Raw genomic sequence first — 24888 nt, 5'->3', positions numbered from 1 at the left:
AAACCAGCTCTAATGACTATACGGGATGGTGGGTGGGATAAATACGACACGCAAAAGCGTGCCGCGACACTCGGTGTGTGCGAGGCCAGACGCTGGGAGGTCGGACGCAAGTCGACACGGCGTAAAGCAGTAGTCACGTGACTTCCTGCATGCTCCGGCTAAGTCTCTGTTTTGTGTCTCCGCAGGCTTCGTCGCAAAACGTCCATGGATACATGGAAGTGCAGAGCAGCTATGAAGGGGCACAATTAAGTGACTAAATCTGCATAAGTATGAGGGAGTATTGACGATAGAGTGGTATAAACCTTAACGCCAGCTGGCCAAGGGTCTTTGGAGCCCCAGTGGTCTTACTGGGCCTTAGGCCGGCACACGAAAAAGGGAAGGGAAAAATACGAGTACATAAAAAAAGAGGGAAAAAGTGCATACGGCCAGGACCGGCAGATGGATGGAGGTGAGTGCTGGAGAGGCGGTACGCCGAACCGGGGTGCCACCGGGGCCGAGCCACCGAGCGAGCTGGGTGGGCGACCAAACCGGATTGTATGCGCATAGAAGATGTCGTAGCATATACACGGTACCACGTGACTCGTGTAGGCGCCGATCCCTTTCCCCCTATTGTAGATAGTATAAAAGCCTCGGATATAGTTTCTTACTCCTCAGTTGGCTTCGTCTTTTCACGCTGCCGCCGAGGTATGTTCTCACGTTCTCTCATATCATTACCCACTCACTCATGTACCATAGTCTAGTGTGTTTGGTTTCGCAGCGTGCTCAACAGAAGAGGCGTGGGCGGGCAGGGCTCGCGGAAAGACAGGGATGAAGTGGACAAGATAGGCTCTGCTGCGAGCACGTTGTGCTCGCCGTACGTAGTGTAGAAGAAAATGAGCACGAGGCGCAAGCGCCGAAACTAAATACTATAGACAGCGCGCAAACACGACATATAATGAGTAGTACGGGTACGTGTTTCGGCCTGATCCACCCAGTATAAATTTTGCGTCCTCCACAGGCTCCGTCACAAAACTCCACTGTGAAGATACTTATATTCAGTAGAAATTGTACTAAAAGCCCTTTTGAAGTGTGGATTAAAGCTTGGGATATTGATGTTTTACATAGATATTAGCAAGAAACTTTCATGACTACAGTCGGCAAAGACGCCCCTATACAGGCGATAATGGCGTACCCTAGGCGATGTCATATTTTAGCTATGGGTGGCCGCTGTGTCACCACTGAGATCGACGATTTTACGTATTCCGGCAACAAAACTCTCGGCTGCAGAAGAATCCATTTCTACTAGATGTGTATTGATTCCTCCTTTTGAATTGATTAACTTGGTGAAGTTATCGATTGATTGAATGACGGTTCTCATTGACAGAAAACTATCGATATTGCCTGCTCCTGCAAACAATACACCTGTCGATCCTTCAAGTTTGCGAGACTCGCTCTACGATCAAAGTAAGTTTGCTGGATTATCTGAGGATATTTAGTTCAGGCTTACATTTAGCTCTGCGAGTGACTGCTTGTGGCTTTTGAGCGTTTCAAGCTCAGATTCAAGACGATCTTTATGCTTCTTTAATCCAAGAATGTGCTCTTCATGTCCTGTCACGTCGGATTGTTTCTCCTCGAGTTTCTTTTTTTCCTCTTCTTGCTTTTTCTTGCTCTTGTCGTAGATTGTTTGCGCCGCTTCGACTTTGGTCTTAAGCTCCAAGATCTCGTTGGATCTCCGTATTAGATCAAGCGTGGAGGACATTCCTCCGGATTCGACCGCATTCATACCATCAATAATCATGTCCAGTAATGGTGGGTTTTTAAGCTTCTCTTCCAGTTGGTCGTATGCCGTCTTTGCCTGATCGTGCTTTTGCTTATCGGTGTTCAACTGAGTCTCACAAGTGACCACCACTTCGTTTGCCGCGTCGACTGCTTTCCGTGCGTGATCAAGGTCGAGAGCTTCGGCAGAAAGCAGCTTCTCGGTGTCTTCTAATTTCTTTTTTGTTGTCGCGTGTTCACTTATCGTCTTTTGATATTGCGTTGCAATTTCGCTATGCCATTTGGCGCTTAATTCGGAGGCCTCTTTTAGATCCTAGTGCAAGGTGAGCCCAAGGGATCACGAAACTCAGTGTCGAAAACGTTGAATAAGTTGTCATCCCCTTACCTTTGAACAGTCTCTACTATACTCCTTAAATTTCTCAATTACCGACGGAGGATAATGATCTCTCATTGGAGCACCAGGTTTACTGGTCGGGGTGGGCGTAGGTTGACTCAGGAGAGATACTACATTGTTCTGAACGAGACCAAATTTGGAGATTATTGAGAATCGAAAGCGTGAATAATACATACTATGGACCGGATGGCGTTATTTAGATGATCTTGAACACGTGTTTGGTATGACTGATCTTGTGGTGCAGCCTCAGTAACCACTGTTGTCTCAGGGTTGGTTGACATGACAAAGGTATAATTTTGAGACAATGCAGACTGAAATAGCAAGAGATGAGTTACGAGGTAGCAGAATGCCAATAGGCTTATATACATAGTAAAATACTGCTTCAAACAGACACATCCTCACGAACGATCTACGGACCGCAGCTCGGCTGGGGATTGGCCAATCATGATAAGCGGCGGAACTCCAAGATCAATTGCTGATTGAAGCTGTGCCTGTAAGTTGGCTTGAGCATGTGTGCGGTCCCGGTCTGTAGGTACCCAGCTCCGGCAAACCCACTCCCGAGTAATCGCGTGACTTACGGAATGAGTTATCCGAACGGCTACTCTCGCTCCAATACATGTGATCTTGGGTCCGGTATTACAATAATAAAGCTAAATCGACACGCCCTTTTGTCACTCGGGGGCATGTGTGTCGGCTGGATTTTGAGCACTCCAAAAGCAACTCCAACTCGGATCTTGTGTGCCCGCAGGTTGCTTTTCGGTTGCTGTGAGTTACCAATGGATATTGCATGCCGTCCGTTCGAAGGTTTAGTTGAATAAATAGCATAATGTAAATGAAATTTCAATCCGTAGCACTGTAACATATGGTCTGGCTGGTTTTGAAGCCAGATTTTTACAAAAAAGCCCTCAAAAAGGTAAAGTGGTTTGAATACAGCGAGAACTTCGTTCGGAAGGTTGTGAAACCACCTACTTTACTCTCGTTTATTTAATAGATCACCAATGCGCAGCTCCTAAAACAAAACAGGCACCGGCATTTCCCATCAGAGCAGCACCTAACAGAATTACCAAGACACGCGCGGCAGCGCCTTGGCCAGTCTCCAGCCAGACCCACGCCCCAACAGCTACAAAAAAGGCTAATGCGGACATGCCTCCAAAGAGCGAGGGGGTTGAGTTTAGATAATAAAACAGATAAGTTTGCTTCGATAGGTCCTGTATAAATATGCATGAGTCGATTATTGTAAAGTAACCGATAGTATTAAGTGGTGAAAATGTTGACGTACTTTCAACCGTGATGGGTGGACTCCAACAATTGACCAGAGGCACACAAGCCAAATATAATTGAGAGGAGACTCATGTGAACAGACGATAGGCAGGCAACGTAGGTCATTCGTCGAGTAGGACCCATACATAATAAGCTTACGCCCGATCTAGTAAATAATAGTCAGCAACCCCGATACTGCACATAGCAATAGCAATTAAAACTAGAAATTAGAGTACTTACGCTAGTAACAGACCTGACTGTATGTACTGGGTGAGGAATAGTACGCCGCAGATCGGATAATGCGTACCACAACACCAATGTTTTGAAGCTTGATCATGAGAACTTTACGAAACCTAACCCAGTCCGCTTGCTTTTCAAGTCTTGGAATGCAGTCAAGTTATGTCATTTATGGGTATTTGTTGGGTCTAGCTCGAACTACTAACCGCCTTTGTGAAGACGAGGTTGCATGGCCAGATGTGAGCAGAAGGATGACGCGCAATACCCTATCAAATGGCCCGGCTAGTTTCGAGGCCATGCCTGGCCGATTACGTTGTCGTCGGGATAAGCCACGACAAAGCTTAAGGATATAGTATCAAAGTTACCTTTGACCACTCTTGAAACTATACTGTCATCACCAGAGTGTTGTTCATGCTCCTCAGCTTGTACCTCATCAATAAATGAGTTAGAGTCAGCATCAAAAGACCCGACAAGTGGGCGTGGGAGCTCATGGTTGTTGGGAGAACCTCAAGAAGGTAAAATTATTTTTCTCTTCTCAGACTCGCTACAAGAGAGGAGTTTCCACCCTCAAATAGGACACCAGCGCTTATCGGAACGATCTTCAACTAAATAGCCCTCTGATGGTGGAACGGCCATCCCGGTCTCATCACTTATACCTGGTCAGTTCATTGTCCTCACAGCCACCCTAATTTGGAATACGACTTTCACTCATAAAGTTCGAAGGCAGACAGTATGTAGACAGTGTCTTGATTTGACATAAACGATTATCGGAGTGACAACTTCTGATTCACAATTTCTCCCAGTGGATTGTGCCAAGGACAAAGCATGCACCCGCGTTCCCCATCAATGCTGCACTCAATAAGACTACCAATGCCCGGGAGGCGATTCCCTGATCTGTCTCTAGCCATACCCAAGCCCCAACCGCTACGAAAAAGGCAAGTGCCGCTGAGCCTCCGAATAAACAAGGTGTCGCATTGAGATAGTAAAACAAGGTGGTCTGTTTTGACAGCTCCTACGCACATTTGTAAGCCAATACCACGAACGTCTATGAAGCCCCGTACCTTCAGACGAGATGCGTGTACTCCAACTATTGACCACAGACACAAAATACCGAAAACGATCGATAATAGGCTCATATAAATCGACGCTAGGCAAGTAACATATGTCATCCGGCGCGTTGGTCCCATACACAAGAGATTTGTGTTAGCACTGTCCAGTTTTTGGTTTGAGCGCCGTTCTGGATCTCCACAGAAGACTTACGCGAGCAATAAACCGGACTAGTTTAATAGGCGACTGGTAAGAAAAGGGAAGAAAAGTAGCCATTTGAGCTATCGTACCACCACACCAATATTTTGTAATTTAATCATTAGGACCTTGCGGAACTTAGGCCAGTCCGCCACTTTCTCTAACCTTAGACTAACGTTCAATAAAGCAGTGTCATACTTGAGGGTATAGTGTACCTTCTTTGTTCATCTTCAGTTGGGTATCCAGTTGTCAAAAGACGTACTATTCGGCTTAGACGCTCAATTGGTGTAGTCAAGAATGTGGGAAGGCTTTTCCATATTGCACGCCCCCTTGTTAACAAGCGGTGGTGTGGAACGTCACTGTGGTCGGTGTGATGAGCGGGTGGTTCGAGAGGGGGGAGAGCAGCTTGTTCCAAGCTCATCGTAATCGCATGATGGTTCCAAATAGTGAAATCCGCCTAGATATATAACCTGCAACCTGCACAATGTGGTTGTGGGTGACCATTGAATGGCTCGGCGCCTATCAATCAGGGTCCAGCCTAACCCCATTGGCGCGAGAAAGACTTTTGGAACGCATGATGGCGATCATCATGGTCAAGGCACAGCTTTCTTCGTTACTTTGGGCGAAGACCACCTTATCTTGACACTACACGAAACTATATCTAGATCTGCGACTTTGGTTAGGACCTTGGCCTATATACCCGCTTCCCCCACCTCGTTGTTTGGATCTGATTAATTCAACCATGGTCATGAATTATGGTGAGTGTGGGAGACTAGCTTAAATGTGTACGCTCTAACTTGCTATTACTGTAGGTGCCATCACATCGTATATATCATCTGCGGCACTGGCCCCTAAGCCTACGGTAAGGCAGCACTTCGTGATGCTTCTCAAGTCCAGTAGGCCTCCAGGCTGGACATTCGGCCCGATTTTATATGGGATCGGAGTTATCTATTCTGGAATCATTCCAAATAGCATTGGGGCGCTAGCTATATCAGCGTTCCAAATCGTTACATTGAGCTTTCCACTGTGCATCAGTGAGTTCCATATTGTCTTTGTTATCTAAAGAAATTAGACCATTACCTCCCAGTTGTCTTCGGCATCAATGACATCCATGACTACAAGTCAGATCTATTAAATCCGCGTAAATCGGTCACATCGCTTGAAGGAACTATTCTTCCCCCAGCCCACCACGACTTTGTTCGGAAGGCTGCGATCGCTTGTTCAGTTGGAATCATCATGGTTTCAATGATTCCTTCCTTTTATATCACATCTGGTACCAAAGTTGAGCCTAGTTTGCAACTTAATTCTCCTATTCTATCAACAGCAGGACTTGTTGCTCTCGGCTGGGTCTACTCGGCACCCCCTCTTCGGTTGAAAGAAATACCCATAATAGATTCGATTTCTAATGGTGTCATCGTCTGGCTATCTTGCTTTATTGGGTTCTCTTCTGCACGTGTGTTGACAGGCAACTTGAATTGGGGGCTCGCCGATATTCCAGCAAAAGGATATATATTAGGACTTGTCACCGCATCTGTTCATGCCCTTGGGGCCGCGGCAGACGTCGAAGCAGATATTGCAGCAGGTCAACGAACGATAGCGACCCAAATAGGAGAAGGGGATGTGCATTAATTGGGACTGCTGCATAGTGAGCTTTTTCTTTGTTGTTTCTTGGACACTAGCTCATGGCCATGATCAGTGCAACTGCGCTAGTAACCGAAGCCACGGAGGGTTCTATATCCATCTTTGGGGTCTATCTTGTTGGTGGACTTGGCTTAATGCTTTCAGCATGCGTCAATCCTTCACCAATCTGGGTGCATCGCGCATTCCAGGCGATAGTCTACTGGACTGTGGTATCCTCGGTAGTATGGTTTGGTGTCCGTTTTAGCGAAATATTGAACTGATGAGATTGTAAATATTATCGTAAATTCCACGATTTGATCTTGTTGGATAACGGCGGCCCTGGGCCAGTGTTGGCCGCAGTCGTCTACTCACCGCAGGCATGAATGGCACGTACGCATGACACAGAATATTCTATCAACCAAATCCTTGTCTATGGTGAGTCATGGTTTTCGGATTCCTGTAAGTATGCCTCCTAGCCTTTTTATACTCTCTCTCGCCAAAGAAACCTACTTCTATCATATTTTCTTGCGGTATGGATACCGCACTATTCAGTTTCATAGTTTGACTCATACCGGAAACATTGGTCTTGCAGGTACAGGTTTTTTCGTTTCTTCTCATATAATCATGCGGTCTCCTATTAAGGGCCGTGAACTGCGTTATTTAGTAAGTATGATTTCTCCAACCCATGATCGAGATAGGTCCTTGAAATTGGCCGTGGGTCTCATTCCTACTCCTAATCAATCTCGAGCGCCTACAGCCAGTTGATAGGCACCGCCACATCCTTCTAATATTCTTCTGATTGGGCGATACCATGATGAGCTTGGTCTCAATGCCGAAAAGCACGCGTCCATCGACCGCCAACAGTGCGGGCTTACGCTATGAGGTACATAAACCTCCACGCCCCGGGAGATCGGGGATCCAAATCCACCAATCAGGAATAGTGCCCTTTCCAGTTATGGTTGAGCCGCACAATGCACCTAGTGCTAAATTTAGCTAGGCACTTGCGAACAACGTTGGTCCCCAGTCCTGAATTGGTATATAAAGCTGAGGCGCTTTCTCTGGGATCGGGTTGTGCTATCGCTCTCCGTCCGCGCACCTGACGCACGTAATGGACACTGATCGACGACTTGACGCCGAGACCGCCACTCTTGACGCGTCCAACACAATAGCTACCGATAACGAAAAGCAGGCACCAGTGTATTCACCGCCGCAAATTCCCGATGGCGGAGCGGTAGCATGGGCCACGGTACGTGCAAAAAATTAGGGTATGCCTAGTAGTTAACTAACGCGATTTAACCAGGTTGCTGGAGCGTAAGTACAATGATGTATCTTGGATAACTGGGTAACCCATCCCTAACTTGGCCTCCAGATGGCTTATTCTTTTCTGTTCGTTTGGGTGCGTGTTTATAACCTATAGCTATCACTGAGTTATCGAACTGACTCATCGCTTAGATATGTGAACGCCTTTGGGGTCTATGAGGATTATTATACCCGAATCTATATGACCAATAAAGTAATTATAAGTTTGAGTTCCTTTGCTTTCCGACATTGTCGCTCAATTATCCTTTCTAGACCTCGTCCGAAATTGCATGGATCGGATCGACTCAACTGTGCCTCCAGTTCCTGATGGTATGTGTTTCGGATCGTTGGAGCCGGGGTTGAAGGCCTGACGGAGATAATTGCGAAATAGGGACTTGTTTCAGGCAAGTTGTTCGATGAAGGATACTTTCATACCACTGTTAGCTTTGGATCCATCCTATATGCATTCTGGTGTGTTTGTTTTATTTATTTGTCTCCTAATGTCAGACTGACAAGTACCCAGTCTATTCATGCTCTCGCTAGCAAAGCAAAACCAATATTACCAAGTGTTCTTACCCCAGGCTGTCGGCCTCGGGATCTCTCTTGGTCTGGTATTCTTGCCCTCGAGTATGTGTTAGCTCATGCATATCTGGCATATATCTCATTCTGATTGCAGTTGGTGTGATCTCGCACCATTTTGCAAGACGCCGTTCTCTTGCGATGGGAATAGTAGTCAGCGGCTCATCATGTGGTGGAATTGTTTTCCCAATCATGCTAAACAAAACATTCGAGCGTTACGGATTTGCATGGGGCGTCCGGTCGTCTGCATTTGTGGTATTGGGTGAGCCTTAATTTCGAATAGCTTGATTCATCTAATCAGCATACAGGCTGTCTCATTGTTGCTAACCTCTTGATGCGGACTCGACTTCCACCTAAATCAAAGCGCCCCCCTACTCCACCCCCAGATTTTAAAGCCATAATGAGGGATTCTACTTATCTTTTCGCGATTGCTGGTGCATTCTTGGTAATGATGGGCTTATTCTTGCCCATTTTCTATATCCAAGTGAGTGTTGAGCGCCTGAAGTCCTTGAATCTAACTGAACTCTTGAAAGTTATTCGCTGTTGTACATGGAATCGACCAATCACTAGCTTTCTACTCGGTAAGTGAATATCATTCATCCTTTTATGAAATAAGTCTAACATTAAACAGTTGGCTATCCTCAACGCGGCATCGATATTCGGCCGAACGATTCCAAACTTTATCGCTGACGTGAGTCGAAGTTTCAATCCATGCCTGCGTTACTTGGGCTGATTGTGGTAATACAGAAATTCGGTCCATTCAACCTCTTGATTCCTTGCTCGGGAATTAGTGCTATCCTCATCTTTGCCATGTTTGGTATCAAGTCCTCTGCTGCTTTGATCATCTTTTCGATTCTGTATGGATTCTTCTCTGGAGCTTGTAAGTCTGTTGTATTCAAGCGTGATTTGGCTAGCTGAAACCAACTTTTCCATAGATGTATCGCTCATTTCGCCCGTATTCATTTCCCTTGCGAACGGATTTCATGAAATTGGGTAGGCTCAACCTTTCCTCCAGTGGGATTTGCATTGATTAGGCATACGTTGTAGTATACGAATGGGCATCGCATTCGCCATTGTAGGCTTTGCAGGGCTCACAGGCACTCCCATCGCCGGCGCGCTTCTCACTCATGAACTGACATGGTGGAAGCCCATCGTATTCTCGGGAGTAAGTCGTAACCCGATATTCTTCTATTAAATTATTAATGATGTCTGTCAACAGGTCGTTGTTATGGGCGGGTGTATTATGTTGGTCATTGCCCGGGGAATTCAAGCAAAGAGAAAGGGCACTGGATTGGTTTAGAAGTTTTAGTACTCGGGTTAAGGCCTCATTGTTATACTTGTATATGCAAACGAATCATAATTGCCGTTAATGGTGTCCACCGGAGTATTATATGACAATGCATATATAAGGATAATGTATCAAACTATTTCATTTACTTCAAAACATTGTATGTATACAGAGCCAACTAGTACTCAGCTGTTTCATATTCTCATGCTTCGGGACTCAGATTACTTGGTCATCCCCTCTGTCGCGTCAAACAATCCCCCAGACACTCTCGAGCGCTCACTACCATTCCGATCACCATTTCCATTTGTATTCAACGATCGCGTCACATTAGGGCTTCTTCTCGAGCCCATCTGAAACTCTTGGACCATTGGATCTGGACTCTGAACAACCGGTTTGCCTAGCTGTTGCTCTATCCCAGCCGACATTGACCCAGGTGGACTGTTCCTAAAATGACCCAGACCAGATCCTCCATATTGAGCGGTGAAGTCCAAAAATTCTGGGCGATTTTTACGTTCTCCTTGGTCAGGTTCGTCCGAAAACTTTGCCATTCGCTGAGCTAGGTGGGCTATATGGATGTTGTGCTCCATTCCACCATCACCTTCGTTATCAATGAGATTTTCGACAGTGTGTTGTTTATGGAACAATCTTGCAAAGGCAATAAGGTGACCAACTGTGAGTACTGCAGAGAGAATAATTCCTGCCTAGAAGTACAGCGGCAGCTGAGATCAGATCACAATCCACCAAATCGATGTAATTCAGTTTCAAACCTTGGCTGTCCACCCTTTATCAGATGCGTTCCAGGCAAATACACCAGTGCAAAGGAAAAATGTAACGATACATATGCCTGCCCAGACCTATCGAGCTATGAGTTAGTAGTGGATAGTTGAACTTGGATTGAATATACCTGTGGAATCGAAAGCGCAAAGACGAATAAAATCGGATACCGTGTTCCTATTTTCTACTCAAGGTTAGATGAATTGATACAGTTGTAAATATATGCAAGATCTACCTTGAGAGTCTCTCCTGCAACGTCTCCTAAGACATACATCAACCCGGTTCCGAAGCCGATAGAAATTAAGCTGCTCAGCAGCGAGACGACACCAAATCCGAACGCAACAGCGTCTAATTCGACGTCGGCGAACATGATAGTAGACATAGCACTTCATCGATATTAGTCACCTCTAAACTACTGCTCCGGTACTAAAACACCCTACCCCATTATCAAACCACACTTGCAGAGAATTAAACGTCAGCTCAGGTATTCGAATTACAATAGGATATACATACTACAATGTTCAAATTGGTCCATTTACTCATGAACCCGTCCCGAAACCCAACCCACCGTATGGCATCCCCCTTTTCAACGAGATATCGGACCTGTTCGGTAGGCGCCGCCCAACCAATAGTGTAACTCCCGACCAGACCAATACTGTCTGAAAGGCTCCGGCGCTTCTTGCGTCTACCAGTATGACGGGATTCTCCCGACAATTCCGAGTCAGGTTGCATTTGTAGTAACTAAGCTATGGGGGGAGAGAATACGCGAAGTCAACTAACGCTCGGGTTGAGTTCCTTGTCAATAACTAACCTAAATACAGGAGCGTCTTCGGTCGTTTTCGACCCCGATCATGTGAGATGGCAGTGCACGGTGACGGAGTTCCGCTCTCAGAAGCGCTACGGTTATCTAATCAGACGTTGCCCAAACCGCTCAGTTACTACACTCAGTCACCAGCCACCATCATGCCTTTGATCGAAGTGAGCTTTAATTTCGTGACAAGGCCACACTCAAAGGGAAACTTACTTTCTCTCTGTCGTAGGTCATTGCCAACGATCGACTTGGAAGGAAAGGTATATGATTGCGCGGTGACGAGGCAAAGGACGGCTTACTGACGCTATTTGCTTAGTCCGTGTCAAGTGTAGTCCTGATGATACTGTTGGAGACTTGAAGAAGCTTATTGCTGCTCAGACGGGCACCGACGCAAGCAAGATCCAACTTAAGAAATGGCAAGAACCTATATAACATCCTCGTATTCAACTAACACTCGATCACAGGTATACCATCTATAAGGATCATATTACATTATCCGACTACGAGATACACGATGGCATGAGTCTTGAGATGTATTAATTGCTGCATGTTTTGCTACCTCAACTGGACGCTGCCATCTGTATGGCCATACTGCTGTATCTTTGCGTCTCGCTTATAATTTACTGGGAGCTGGCTACTTTGGGCGAAATCTAGACATAATGGGCATGCGCTAAGTCCGCAATGTGATGGGGCTCCAGCAGAATGGAAATTCTGAGCTCTACGATCCATATTGTGCAACAGGGTACACATCGCACAAAACGCCTGAATCCAGATAGGACAAGGTACATTACTTGACCCAACCCAGGCTCTACGCTTTTCCTTTCACAGGCACCCGTCGACTCAACTCCCAGATCTGTCGCTAGCATTAGTTCTGGACCGAACCTTCAGAATCAAACTCACTAACCTGTACAACAGTCTCCCCCAAGAAAATCATTTCCTTTCTCGTCTCCTCCACAATCATGTCTTGGATCTGGAACCACTGTTCGCGCTCCCCTCGCCCAGCCCGTAAATGAATCTTCCACACGGTACTTTCTTTGTCGTGCGTCGTCCCAGCTGCTGACTCTTGTGTGACGTTTGCGACCAGGTCATAAATAATGGTGCATTGGCTAATTCGGGCGAACGTTCCAGCACTTGTGGCTCAAATTAGTGTTCGAGCGTCTTTCTTAGTACACTGTTTTACATACCTTGGCTGAAATCGACTCCGTCAATCGGAAAGTTGACAATTGTTGGATTCCTCTCCTCTACAAAATTGTTCTTTGTGAATCGTTTAAAATGGAGAATTATGTACGGTGGTAACTTCGTGCATCTAAATCTCTTCAGCTGGCCTGCAAACTCCTGCGTCGTCTTGCCATCATATTTGGCCAGAAGCGAAGCCAGCGAGACTTGCGGAATGATGTTTTTCTCAACGGCGTCCTGGAAGAGAGGTGGTGGCGGGAGGTCGAGGGCAAGTAACAAGAAAGGCGTTGTAGTTTGCTTAATTTCTAAGAGGTTAAAGTGATCGTTGAGTTTATGAAGAACAGAGCAGATATAATAATGACGAGTAGCACCAACTACTCACCTCGGTCAATATCGAAATGAGGTTTGACCCCGCTTGCCGCATCGGCTTTGACTATAACCTGCTGGGTCTCTAATCTAACCTCTCCCTGAAACGACGAATAAATTATACCTGGGCACAGGCTAAACATTTCGCCCGAACGTTCCAACTAAAAAATACTCACTGGATCCCCTTTTCTTAGTTCCTCCAAGGTCTGCATGTATTCTATTTAACAACCATCCCAAAAACTCAACCGGATCGCCTTGCTCTGTGATTTTGAATTTGCCTACGCTCACCCTCGCCACTTCTTGTAAAAACTCGTGGGGGCTTACTTGAGATTTGAATAGCCGAGGATTCCATACTTTTTTAGCTAATCCTGCGAACCGACGCACAAGCTCCGAAGGCTGTTTGACCGGTTTTATGGGAGCGGCGCTCGGTTTTGTTTTCGGCGTAGGCACGGTAGATCCATCCATTGCCAATAGAAAGTCCCTTACAGGTGGGACATGTAGTAATGCTTGAACAATTACTGACAGATAGTCATTGCGTTTTATGTTTTGAAGCCCTACATATCCGGGAATATACGGCCTTGACATCAGGTCGTAAGATGTCTGTATGTTGTCTGTGCGTAGTTTGGCGATCTGGGCAGGCGAGAAACGAGGTGAGAGGACGTATTTGATATCGTCAAGTGAAGGGTCGGAGACTTGGTACCCATCAGGAAGGACGTACACCTACAATATATTATAAACATTTGTATGGGAACATATAGTGATTAGATTACCTCTGTGGTCTCGAGGTGAATGAACACATGGTGGTCTTCATGAATTGAATGTGCATACGCATGGGACGATTTCCCTCGCCCTTGGAAATACTTTCCACATACGAGACATCCGTAGATATTTTGGTTTGACATAGATACTGAGCATACTTTTTCAAAATCAAAGTCGAGGGCCGCACGGTTTACCTGGCTCAGTGGCGGTAAGCTGAAGGGCAAAGTGAAGGGAAGATACAGATCGATCAGATGATTTGCAGGCTTACGGTATCAAGATATAAGTCCGCTGCTCGTGTATTTTCTTGTTTCTCGTCGTATCCTGCGTATGGGTCCTCGTCATCCAGATCGTCTAACGTAGGCTCTTCTTTTTTAATACTATTGGATTCGGGTATGGCCATAGACTCACTAAATGGACAGCCATCTTAGTACATCAGTTATTTAATACACCTATGTGATACGTACTCTGGCTCTTCGGTTTTGGCTCGCTTTGTCGGTCGATCATCGGGGGTCAGCCTGGTGGTGGACTCCATAGTAAACCTGAGTGACACGTGACCGCGGCGCGTAAGCAATAAATGTCCAAAACAAATCAGCTATTATTGGTGTGGCATAAATGTTCGCTGTCGGAAAAAACTACGAGTAATATCAATGCTTTTTGGCTGCTCCGCATAAGCTCATCGTATTCGGTTTAAGTTCTGGTCTATTAAGGGGGCGCAAACGGAGTGATCCTATAGTCAGGAGTGGTTAACCTGGTGACATTCGGAGTACGTGTGTAATCAAAGGTCCAGATACATTATTATGCGGAACTTGAGTATACAGTAAGACCTATCCCTGAAAGTGGAAATATAAGCTTCTAAATCCTTGCGAACCATTTTGCACGCAAACTTGCACTGAAATACTCGCTACTCCATAGTGAAGCTTTCATATCGAGCTTCCCCGTACCCTCGTTCTAAGATACAGGACACGGCCGATACTACAAGAAGCGTGTTGACTAATGATGGGATATAGAGGCTCAAGCTTTCGATTGGGTACGTAAATGTAGTGATCAAACGGGGTCCATCCACTCATTAGCCATGTAAGTCGGGGCTCCAGCATATAAGAGCTTAAAAGGGGCGGAGACACTTTTTACTGCTAATATAAATATAAATCTGCCTACACGATGTAATCACTAAGATTTAAAGTGCTCTCTGGGTCCTGTAGATCTGTGAAGCATCTCCAGTCGAATAAATCCACCCGGAACAGCCCCCCCCCCTCAAAAAAACACTATCATTACCTTGGATTTGTCTTTCCTGGAGTCTAACTCTCATTAATAATGACGCCTTGTCGCTATTATACTAGCTCCGGATCCTCTTAGACCTGATGTCTTTGGCCGGTCCATGATCAATTGATACCATTAAGCGCCCATAGGACCTCGGGGTCACAACGGCTTCCATTGATCCTGATCTGGCTAACCTACTTTCTTATGTCCCCCTTGTACTTGACCCTGATCGAGGCTTACTGACACTAGAGCTCATGTGGTAAAATGCACATAGAAACCACAAAGTGTGTATTGGACCACACAACATGGGTGATGTGGTGTTGTTGTTATACCCTCATGCTAACTCTGGATGGACTTGGTGCATATAAACCGACCTGTTGCACTTGAATTCCCCAGATCCTTGCACCATGATTGACTCTTTCGATCTGTCTCACTGTATCAACGACGAATATGCGTGGGGCTCTCAGGATCTCCTTCCGCCATTCGATCTGACCCTGCCTCAAATTCGAGCAGTCGACTCCACTAATATTGATCTTCAGCGCTGGGCGACACAGTATCTGTTGCTCCTCCAATATTGAGCTCGCCTGCAGAATCTATCGCTGCCCCTCGTACACCTGCTGACGGTTCTGTTCAAGCTGGCTTGAACATACCACATCAACTATATTCGGATATGGCTTATAACACCTCGACAGGCGACCTCTTTGAAGGTATGTATTACAAGTCTTAACGTGGAGCTCATATTAGTGCTCACCATCTATATAGGCCATCTGCCTCTATACAAAGAAAGTACAAAAAACGCATGCGAGTTGTTTCCACAAGCTAGTACGTATCTCTATTGAGGTTATTTTACCATCGTATTTAATTCTACTTGGCTTAAAGATACTATTCCTTCGACAAGCTTAACCCAACCGGAGTTACCAGCCGCCACATTGAATCAGACCTTGCCATCGATTATCGTATCACAACCACTGAGCTTCCAGGATTTTCCTCAACTCGATACCAGTGCTTCATTTAACCACGATATTGCTTTCGATCAACCCCCCGTTTACGGCTTAGAAAACTATGGCTTCATAAACCTGAGCGATATGCACCCCCATGATAATCTTTGCGATATGTCTGTCCGCGATCCATTTCACTTTCCAGCTCAGTGGCCGGTGTCTAATGCAAAGATTCCTGCTTCGTGCGACAACGATTTCGTTTCCAACCAGCTGTTGGATCTCGACACTACCCTTCAGGGGCTGCCCACACCTGTAGTCCTCGAACCTTCTATACTCTCGTGGGGCTCCCCATTCTTCCCGAAGTCTCTGATCACGATCTTCAAAGTATTCTAAACAATACGTTTGTTGATAAGTTCACTCCCAGTCAGAAGGTGGCCCTCAAGCCCCTGGCTCCCAACAGGCAAACTTGTACCGCCACAAACAAGTCGGAAAGTTATATCCCTTATGGGGACAACTCTCACTCTCCGTTATTACCCAAACCTTCCCTATCATCCAGCTCCATGCCACCCCCGGCACTTCCCAAAGATCTGAAACGCAAGAGATTCTGCGTGGATATGCCAGAATCGGTACCCAAGCACATGAAGCCCGCCAGCGGTTTGCGTCCCACTCGTTCTATTGGCAGTTCCTCGGCCAAAAGCTCTGGCTCCGCAAACGAACCGTCTTCCGGATCCAGTAGCCTGGTTTTAGATTGTGATGAGCTAGTCATCCCTCTTAACAATCGCTATGGGTCATTGATAGGCTTAGGAGAGCGCTACTATACTCTGTCAAAGATCAACAAGGCTAAAAATGCTCGACCAATTGCCAAGAAGAATAAGTCACTTAAGAACTTTGCTTGCAAGTACATTGGCCCTGAGTTGGGTGATGTTTGCTTTATGTTAGGCTCAAATCAAGATCCCGAGTGGCTGATGGAGATAACTCAAAACAAGCGTAAAAGCATGGGGTTCTTCCCTAGAAATGAGGCAGAATGGCTTCGTCACTTGGCCATGCATCGACATGATGAATGGATCAAATCACTACGTAACTGGGACTCTATGGGGAGCAATGCGACTGAGTGGGATGACGAGCGGATTGATGAGCAGATTATGAAAGATATTGAAGAGCCGGAAGCTCAGGTGTGGTACCGGAGTGAAAAAAGGAACCGGAATGAGGAGGTGATGATAGAGTGGCTGAAGGCCAGTAGGAAGCCCAACAAGTACAACCGAAAACGGAGGAATTAACCAAGGCTCGATATGAGACGATACCAGTTACCGTATACCTATGGCTGTATTTTGTTTTTTTATGCTTTGTTGATATTCGTCGCTGTCCATTGTCATCAGCAATCATTTCTTGTCATTCTCGCTGTCGCCTGTTAATAGTATATATGTTGTTCAGCTACCAAATACTAAGTTGTCATTTTGTGAAAGGATATTCTAAATTTGTGGGCTTTTCGTGTGTATGTCCATACCTAACACGGCCCTTCACCTAGGTCTGGCCTGTGCGTACATGTCTCCACCAGCCCGACTCACGTCCCCTAATGTTAAGCGATGCGCAATTAGCGTGCCGGATCTCCTCAATATTGATGTCAGGATGTTACTGCGCTCTTAACGAGCTTACCTCTATCAGCATCAAAATGCTCACGGTGGGGCGATATCCATGTTATGCAACGTCTGAGCAACAGGTCCCAGGGAATGTGCGTGTTACAACGTTTCTCTCATTCTTCTTCAAGGATGCGAAATCTTGGCTAGTATTGAAATCGGTATTCATATTATATTTAGGCTCGAATAAAATAGTATCACACGAATGATATATACGCCCAATCCTTGTTGATGCGCAGGTATGTCGATGCTAGATGTAATGTATACTCAGCTTCGACTATGATATAGCGAACTCTATTCAATGTACCTAGATGTAATGTATACTACAGGTACTTGTGAGATAACATGAAAAGATAGAAAACAATCCGTACTTTACCTCAGCTTCGACTATAGCGAACTGAGGTTTACATGAAAAATTCCGTGAGCATATATGCGAATAGGACAAACAGACACAAACGCGTCACGTGGACACGTATACAGGTTATCTAGTTATGATACTGATATTACAACAATCCTTGCATCAATGAGCGGCTTGGATCTGGCAAGTCCAGAGCCTTCAACACAATGTCCCATACGAGCTTAGAGTTCATACTGTAGACTTTGTTATATAGTATAGCACCATATTGAGTACCAGAGGACTGAACAAATAGTAACTATATATGTGTATTTATTACACTTTTTATCACTATTTGATAACTCTCACATGGTTAATTTTGGGGTGCGTAAAGAAGTATACTATCACTCTCAAGGGTAGATTCCACATCCATCTCATCTCCAAATGCGCAAAATTCTGCTCGTATTCAATCTCTAATCGTGTTCATTCAACCTTCTGACCTTACCGTATCAGGAGACGCTGGTTACTAGGTTCGATGTACTATTTAAACCTGCTTGAAGATCTGATACTTATCTTATTTAGTTAATTTACTAGACAATGGGGAAACGGGTTGGAATGATTTGTGTGCTACTAGCAAAGAGAGGATGATAGTATAGTCTTGTGTATTGTACGCTAGGGTATCCAGCTCTCTTGAATACTAAATTGGAGTACAATAATTAACTTCTCTCAATGGCGTCTCCAAATCAATTCAAATTTAACGTGCCACAGATTATGATGATATTTGATATAAATCGTGAGACTACGTTGACTGTGACTGGGCATCTTCGCAGCATATTTCATATATAGAGAGAGAATCAATAGATTACAGAGATGTTAAGAGGAAAATGATAGTCGTGACTAGAATGACCAAAAAGCAAGGGATATGGGAGCTATATTATAAATATTAATCCCCAGTTTGTGTTGCTACACGGCGCACCTACGTTGTCGAATTAGCCTCTGACCTGGCAGGTTGACAATCAATCGGAGCTGATTCGACAACCGCTTGCGTGGATGATCGGTGGGTGTGACAAATTAAGCTGTACCCGGTACCTATATACGGTAACTACCTTTGGTCTTCATCTCTACTCCGCTGCTGGACTGTCGAAACAGGGATGGCTTGGCATGCTCACTCGGTCCATCTCTAACGTGTCGCCTGGATACAGTGCCAAGACCGTCGCGATCTATCATTGGAGTTCGTCAACGCACGCTAGTCCATTCCATGTCCAGCTGATCCCGACATCGCATATAAACCCGACCCCAGCACTGCTCCAACTCAACAACAAGCATCTTTCTTTCATCTCTTCATTACCACTACTATACTCTCCACACCCTCACTTTACACTCACTTTTCCATACACACCATGATCTCTTTCAAGCTTTCCACTATCATTGCCGTCGCTGCCTTCTTCGCACAGGCCGCTATCGCCGCTCCCTCTCCTACCATCGACACCAGAGCTTCATTTATGAAGCGTGCCACCAGCTGCACTTTCCCCACACCTCCCAAGACCTCCAGCCTGAGCGCTCCCATGAGCGTCAAGGGCACATTTGACGGTGAGTGATGACAAGACAGTTATATGCGTGTCACACTAGTTACTTACAAATCGCTAACTAGGTGGCAACGTTCGCTTCGACCGCGGCAAGGGTGCTTGCTCTGGTCAGAAGGAGGGCGGCGACAAGGATGCCGTGTTCCTGCTTGAGAACGGCGCCACACTCAAGTAAGCTACATTCGAGTCTCTTTACTCAGTCTTAACTCAACTTTTTTTGCAGGAACGTCGTCATTGGCGCGGACCAGGCCGAGGGTGTCCACTGCAAGGGCTCCTGCACGATCGAGAACGTGTGGTTCGAGGACGTATGTGAAGACGCTATCACCATCCGCCAGACATCCGGCACGACCACGATCAGGGGCGGCGGAGCCAAGGGGGCCAGCGACAAGGTGGTTCAGCACAACGGTGGAGGAACCGTCAACATCTCGTCGTACTGTGTGCAAGATTTCGGCAAGCTGTACCGCGCATGCGGCAATTGCAAGACGCAGTACAAGCGCACTGTAAACATCAGCGATGTGATTGCAAAGAACGGCAGTCTGCTGGCGGGGATCAACTCGAACTACGGGGATGTCGCAACAATCTCGAACGTGACGCCTACGAGCGTCAAGTCGATGTGCGACACATTCCAGGGCAACAACAGCGGAAAGGAGCCGACGAAGCTGACGTCGAACAAGGCAAACACCAAGTACGTGAAATCTGTTATGGCTGATCTATGAGGTTACTGACGAGTGTTGGGTTTTACAGCTGCAAGTTCTAATCGACAAGGATGCCTTTAGCGTCCGTTACCGAGTCGGATGCATAACTCTAGAACGGATGAGGTCCTTTGCACGTCTGATTAGCAGTTTCGCTATCTCCTTTCGGCCTATGACATCTATGAATCACTTAAGCTTGGAATGAACCATTTTAGTATAGTAGCAACAAAACAGCAGGATTTTTACCGTATTGATGTACTTTCGAAATCGCGCAGCTACGATCTGGGTCTTGCAAACTCTTTGGCGCTATTCGACGCCTCTAGTCTAATGATATCAGGAGAGCCCAGGTGAACATCATGTTAGTTACTCAAGACCAACAGTATTGCCATCCTGTATTCCAGGATTTACTATCTTGATGGTGGGCAATTAGAATTAGTGATAAATCCCATGGCACAAATAACCAAGTCACAAACAAACCCTTTGTTGACGGAGAACCGTCTTTCCATCACCCCACTCACGTCACGTGCATCGAGAACTGGGACATTCCAAGACGTCTTCAACTTGCGCCCCAGTTTTTTCCTCATGGGTGCACTATCCAAAAGAAAGCGTACAGCACGCAACAATCTCAAGAAAGCGCGTGTAAGTGATTTTGAGCCATGTGGTATTCAAATGTAGTAACCCACAAAAAATCAAGGAGCGACGTCTAAGGAATAGAGTGGAGAGACACACTAACTTTTTACGGGGAATCGATCCAATACAGGCCGACCAGTATGTGTACTCACCTGACATGGATACCGAAAATGAGCATGTGATACAAGAGCCATATGTTCCTAACGTGTTACTCTGGGATGACTGTGGTTCCATCGTCTCGGAGTTAGTTGAAAATCGCACAGAGGTTTCCCAGCATGATTTTTCCAATGAACATGAGGCTACGGTAGAAGAGGATAGTGCTCAGGTTTATGAAGCAAATGCAGAATCAAGCACATCTGTTGAAGAGACGCCGTCAGAAGGTCCGTCGGTAAAGGATATCGATCATGGCTTGGAATGTTCTTATCCAGGTAAGTACTGAACGATTCATCAATAGACTTATTTTTACTTACAAGCCTCGAACCAAAAGAAACCACTCGCTCATATTCAATAGATAGAGTGAAATACGCAATTTCTTTAACTGACCCATATGGACCGTAAGTCAACACGTCTTTTTTTATACTATTTTGGACAAACAAACCTTGAGCAATAATATATAGTAAACGACCCGTAAGAGATGCTTCGACGTCTTACTTGAGGAACTATAAAAAGATCTTTCGTGCGTCCAAAAAAGCAATCGCAGCAACGCAATCCTTGCCTATTTCTGGAGAGTCATGGGTAATCGAAGGTCCGTGGTCCTCATTCAAACTTTTTATTGCACCCCAGTAATCGATGGGAAAAATAGGGGTTTCTTTGGAAGAGATGCTTCATACCTACGGCCGGCGTTTGGACAGAACGGAATCTCCAGAGAAGCAAAGAGACACAGGACCATCCCGATACCTGGTTGTCAAGTTGGATTGATCCCGTCTTGTATCTATTTTTCAGGGAGGTCGCACACCTTACAATAATTATTTTGCCTGGAATATGGGGCTAAAATGGAAGCTTATAGTCGGAATTGGAATTGGAGTAGGTCTATTGTAGGATGGTATATAAGGAAAAGAAAGGGGGTTTGTAAAAGGCAGTATTCGGCGCTTATTGGACTGAGCGAGTAGATATTATACGTACATGATCTTTCTATTTATGCATGGGATACTAGAATTTTCAACTTGGAGACAAGCAATTTTGACAAGTGCTTCATTTATTTCCTTATATGTATGCGTAAAATTCAGCGGTGTATCTAGTTGCTCGTATCGTTTAAATCCGTGCCAAGACCATGATCAAGGAAAACAGAAGCGCATTCGCATGTTCACTCTTATAATGACTATGCTTATCGAAACGGTAGAATTCATTTTCGCTAAAGTATCTTGCAACTGCATAGCGCAACATCAACAAGCAATGACATTGATCCGATTGTACAACCAAGGATACATACGATCACAACTCAATTAATGTTTACATCACAAAGTCCCCAACTCCTCGCCTCCCATACCTCAAAAATTCCCCAATTAATGCAAGACCGTTCCAAGTAAAGCAAACGACGCACCGGCATGTCAGAGTCCTCGACAATCTTGAAGTGGCTGCGCCCTACACCACAAGCCGAGGACTCCCCGCATCCGGGAGCGCGCTCTTTACTCCACGCCCCGCAGGGACTATACATGGTCTGTAGGGGACAGGAGGGGGAAAGTGGAAAGGGGGGCGAAAGAGGGCAAGAAAAGGGAGTAAAACACTTACCGTTCAGCTTACCTTTTTTTTTTTTTGCTTGTTGTTCAACTTGTCTCTTGACTTGCCTTGATCACGAGCGAGGGCCGATGGGCTTGGATAGGGGCTAATATGGGGGTTGATGTGGTTATAGTCGAAATCTTTGCGTTCATCGTTAGCTTCGCCCCTTTGACCGAGTCTTACCAAGGTAGCTGCAAGGAAATTGAAGATGATAAAGTCAGTGCACCGGAGTGATGGCTAGCAGCTAGTCAATATCTCGAAATTGGTAGCAAGTAACAATCCAGGGGTACCCTCGATAGCTGCCCATCGCTCGAAGCCTGTTCAACGTTATCAACGTTTCCTCCAGGTTGCACACGACAAGCCCACTCACCTAACTAGAAAACAGGGAAGAAGCAAACGTTAATAGGGTGGCATTAGCAAACGTCGCGCAGTGGTGGTTGAGAATGAACAACCCCAGAGCATAAAGGGGCTTTATACATTAGGGGCTAGCTCGGGGTGGCCAATGCGCATATACGCATCCATCAGGGTCCGACTCATATACGCCGTTTTAGGTATCTGTCCCACGATCATGGATTCCTTGCGTTCCATAAAGACGCAACTCGTTCCCATATTCATCATTAAATAATTAACATTCATCTTTCATGTATATATATCAACTAATATCGCGGGGAGTATGTAACTACATCATCAACGCGCCCATACGTTCAAACTCTCCGCGCGCGTCCCCGGCGCCGCTGATGACTTTACCGGAAATGGCACCGTTGAGATTTTCGAGTGCGCCAGTCCACTTGTCAAGTGCTGCGTACCGCCGACGGGCGAGCGGTTGTCTGCATATAAAACCGAGTAAGCGGGGTTTTACAAAACAAGGAGATAGGGGAGCGCACGTCTTGGTAATCTCCAGCCTCTGAGCCACCTGATCGATCTTTCCTTCTACTTTGCCTTCGAGGATGAGTCCGATGAGGAGTTCCTCGACTTCATGTTTCTCGACGTTGAGTTGCTGTTCACGTTTGGGCTTAAAGGTGTGAGTGAATAGAAAAGTGTATGCGTGCGCACCTTGGCCAGGAACCCGAGTTCGAGACGCGTGTAGGGTTTGATGAGGTCGATGAGGTAGGACGTTCTGAGACTGCGCAAGAGGTCGCCGATGTAAGATGCGATAAAGGGGTCGTCCATGATGGTGTCTCTGTGGTCTGTGGTGGCGGGTAAATCAGAGTAGCGGCGAAAAGGAGTGGGGACTTGCCTCGGAGGATACGTTCCGCCTCGTGCACTTCTCTTCGTTGGTGCACCGACGAGATCGGTCATGGCTGTGATTGGGGGTCGGATTGTACCTAGTCCCGGACTCGAGTGTTGAGGCTCACGGTTTGGCCTCTTGCTGTCAAACGGATTGATCCCGGAACCCATGAGCAAGTTGGCCAAGACAAGGTATTTGAGCACTTGGATCCGCTGGGAGCACCCGACTCGTCATAGTTCCTAAACGACTCGAAAAAGTCGGTCGATGCGCGGGCCCACTGTTCTGTCCTGGCCGTTAGCACCTGGGAAGGATAAAGCAAAAAGATCCCCACTCTCGCCCATCCACATCTTGCCGCCACACTCTTTAATCACGCCCATGATCCTGGGATGAGGAATCGCACTGCGGACCTCGCTCGATTGTTATATATCTCCTTGAGCTTCTTCCAGTTTTTGGTCTCGTTGTACATTTGGATCTCCAAGGCGTAGATTTCGAGGAGGAGGGTACCGCGGGACTGGTCGGATGTGTCGTCGCCGGCCGAGGTGGAGGATGTGGACGAGGCGGAACGGTGGAGTTCGGAAATGACGTGCAAAAGACGGGTGTATTCTTTCCTGTCGAGCCAGAGTTTGGCGAGTTTGAGGTTGATCTTGGTGGACAGACGCTATTTGGGGTGCATTCAGTTTGGGTGTGTGGGTGATTAATAGGTGACACACCTCGTTGGTCTCGATCAACACACTCTTGGTGACTTCGTAGAACTTTTCGAGTGTCTCGACAGGAACGACGGGGTTTGCCTTTTTCTGGCCCTTTTTGAGTGGTTTCTGGCCACCGACATAGTCCAATATACCGTTGATGGTCTTTTCCGAGTAGTTGCGGGTGACGGCGGAGCGGGTGTATCCGAGCAGCTCGGTATAGGTCTCGAGGGCGTCGTCGGGCTTGGCGAGGATCTGGAAGGATATCTTGGTGGATTGCTTGAGGGCCTTGAAGCCCCAGTCGGTGTATTCCTTCTTGTCCTTTTCGGCGTCGATGATCTTGCGGAGAGCCTTGAGCGCATCCGAGGGATCGTCTTCCTTGAGTGCTGTGGGCGTGTTAGTATGCAATAGGGATGGAAGGGGACTTGCCCTTGGCGGTATAGTACTGGTTCTCACGTCGGCATCGGCACCCTGGTCCGACTCTTCTCCGGAATACTCAAAGTCGTCCTCGTCGCCTCCGTCGAGATAGTCCATATCTACGCGGGTGAGTGGTGTGCATGGCGGAACTGGACGCGCCTACCATCATCATCCATGATTGCAATTGGTGGTGGTGGGGAGAGGAAACAA

General features: G+C 46.4%; 9 protein-coding genes across 9 annotated transcripts; 5 read left to right on the top strand and 4 right to left on the bottom strand.

The window, feature by feature from the left end:
- Positions 1 to 1189: 1189 nt before the first annotated feature.
- Positions 1190 to 2430, bottom strand: RhiXN_11757 (uncharacterized protein; the record flags this gene model as incomplete). Its single annotated transcript, XM_043331572.1, has 4 exons — positions 1190 to 1432; positions 1487 to 2068; positions 2183 to 2269; positions 2326 to 2430. The coding sequence occupies 4 exons, from the start codon at positions 2428 to 2430 to the stop codon at positions 1190 to 1192; spliced, it is 1017 nt and encodes a 338-aa protein (XP_043185082.1).
- Positions 2431 to 5633: 3203 nt separating this feature from the next.
- On the top strand, positions 5634 to 6520 carry RhiXN_11756 (UbiA family prenyltransferase; the record flags this gene model as incomplete). Its single annotated transcript, XM_043331571.1, has 3 exons — positions 5634 to 5649; positions 5704 to 5925; positions 5979 to 6520. 3 exons carry the CDS (start codon positions 5634 to 5636, stop codon positions 6518 to 6520), a joined length of 780 nt encoding a protein of 259 aa, XP_043185081.1.
- Positions 6521 to 7619: 1099 nt separating this feature from the next.
- Positions 7620 to 9689, top strand: RhiXN_11755 (major facilitator superfamily transporter; the record flags this gene model as incomplete). Its single annotated transcript, XM_043331570.1, has 15 exons — positions 7620 to 7757; positions 7812 to 7822; positions 7881 to 7907; positions 7964 to 8024; positions 8084 to 8140; positions 8202 to 8281; positions 8334 to 8437; positions 8487 to 8651; positions 8698 to 8873; positions 8923 to 8970; positions 9021 to 9080; positions 9137 to 9269; positions 9325 to 9382; positions 9437 to 9554; positions 9609 to 9689. 15 exons carry the CDS (start codon positions 7620 to 7622, stop codon positions 9687 to 9689), a joined length of 1317 nt encoding a protein of 438 aa, XP_043185080.1.
- A 209-nt stretch (positions 9690 to 9898) lies between these two features.
- Positions 9899 to 10833, bottom strand: RhiXN_11754 (uncharacterized protein; the record flags this gene model as incomplete). Its single annotated transcript, XM_043331569.1, has 4 exons — positions 9899 to 10378; positions 10445 to 10531; positions 10582 to 10635; positions 10687 to 10833. The coding sequence occupies 4 exons, from the start codon at positions 10831 to 10833 to the stop codon at positions 9899 to 9901; spliced, it is 768 nt and encodes a 255-aa protein (XP_043185079.1).
- A 476-nt stretch (positions 10834 to 11309) lies between these two features.
- On the top strand, positions 11310 to 11694 carry RhiXN_11753 (uncharacterized protein; the record flags this gene model as incomplete). Its single annotated transcript, XM_043331568.1, has 3 exons — positions 11310 to 11429; positions 11492 to 11522; positions 11579 to 11694. 3 exons carry the CDS (start codon positions 11310 to 11312, stop codon positions 11692 to 11694), a joined length of 267 nt encoding a protein of 88 aa, XP_043185078.1.
- Positions 11695 to 12070: 376 nt separating this feature from the next.
- RhiXN_11752 (spindle pole body protein) lies at positions 12071 to 14095 on the bottom strand (the record flags this gene model as incomplete). Its single annotated transcript, XM_043331567.1, has 9 exons — positions 12071 to 12115; positions 12167 to 12399; positions 12447 to 12743; positions 12821 to 12928; positions 12981 to 13524; positions 13575 to 13664; positions 13722 to 13757; positions 13832 to 13970; positions 14028 to 14095. 9 exons carry the CDS (start codon positions 14093 to 14095, stop codon positions 12071 to 12073), a joined length of 1560 nt encoding a protein of 519 aa, XP_043185077.1.
- Positions 14096 to 15490: 1395 nt separating this feature from the next.
- RhiXN_11751 (uncharacterized protein) lies at positions 15491 to 17035 on the top strand (the record flags this gene model as incomplete). The annotated part of the gene is made up of 4 exons (XM_043331566.1): positions 15491 to 15527; positions 15583 to 15642; positions 15700 to 16096; positions 16144 to 17035. The coding sequence occupies 4 exons, from the start codon at positions 15491 to 15493 to the stop codon at positions 17033 to 17035; spliced, it is 1386 nt and encodes a 461-aa protein (XP_043185076.1).
- A 2091-nt stretch (positions 17036 to 19126) lies between these two features.
- On the top strand, positions 19127 to 20066 carry RhiXN_11750 (pectate lyase; the record flags this gene model as incomplete). Its single annotated transcript, XM_043331565.1, has 4 exons — positions 19127 to 19316; positions 19378 to 19480; positions 19533 to 19994; positions 20054 to 20066. The coding sequence occupies 4 exons, from the start codon at positions 19127 to 19129 to the stop codon at positions 20064 to 20066; spliced, it is 768 nt and encodes a 255-aa protein (XP_043185075.1).
- A 2960-nt stretch (positions 20067 to 23026) lies between these two features.
- On the bottom strand, positions 23027 to 24854 carry RhiXN_11749 (COP9 signalosome complex subunit 2; the record flags this gene model as incomplete). Its single annotated transcript, XM_043331564.1, has 9 exons — positions 23027 to 23174; positions 23232 to 23359; positions 23401 to 23716; positions 23779 to 23857; positions 23907 to 23956; positions 23983 to 24233; positions 24286 to 24647; positions 24708 to 24797; positions 24842 to 24854. 9 exons carry the CDS (start codon positions 24852 to 24854, stop codon positions 23027 to 23029), a joined length of 1437 nt encoding a protein of 478 aa, XP_043185074.1.
- Positions 24855 to 24888: the final 34 nt, after the last annotated feature.

Source organism: Rhizoctonia solani, chromosome 12, assembly GCF_016906535.1.
Source record: "Rhizoctonia solani chromosome 12, complete sequence".
NCBI classification, from domain to species: Eukaryota; Fungi; Basidiomycota; class Agaricomycetes; order Cantharellales; family Ceratobasidiaceae; genus Rhizoctonia; species Rhizoctonia solani.
The sequence above is the reverse complement of the archived record's forward strand: the minus strand, read 5'-3'. Positions and strand labels throughout refer to the sequence as shown.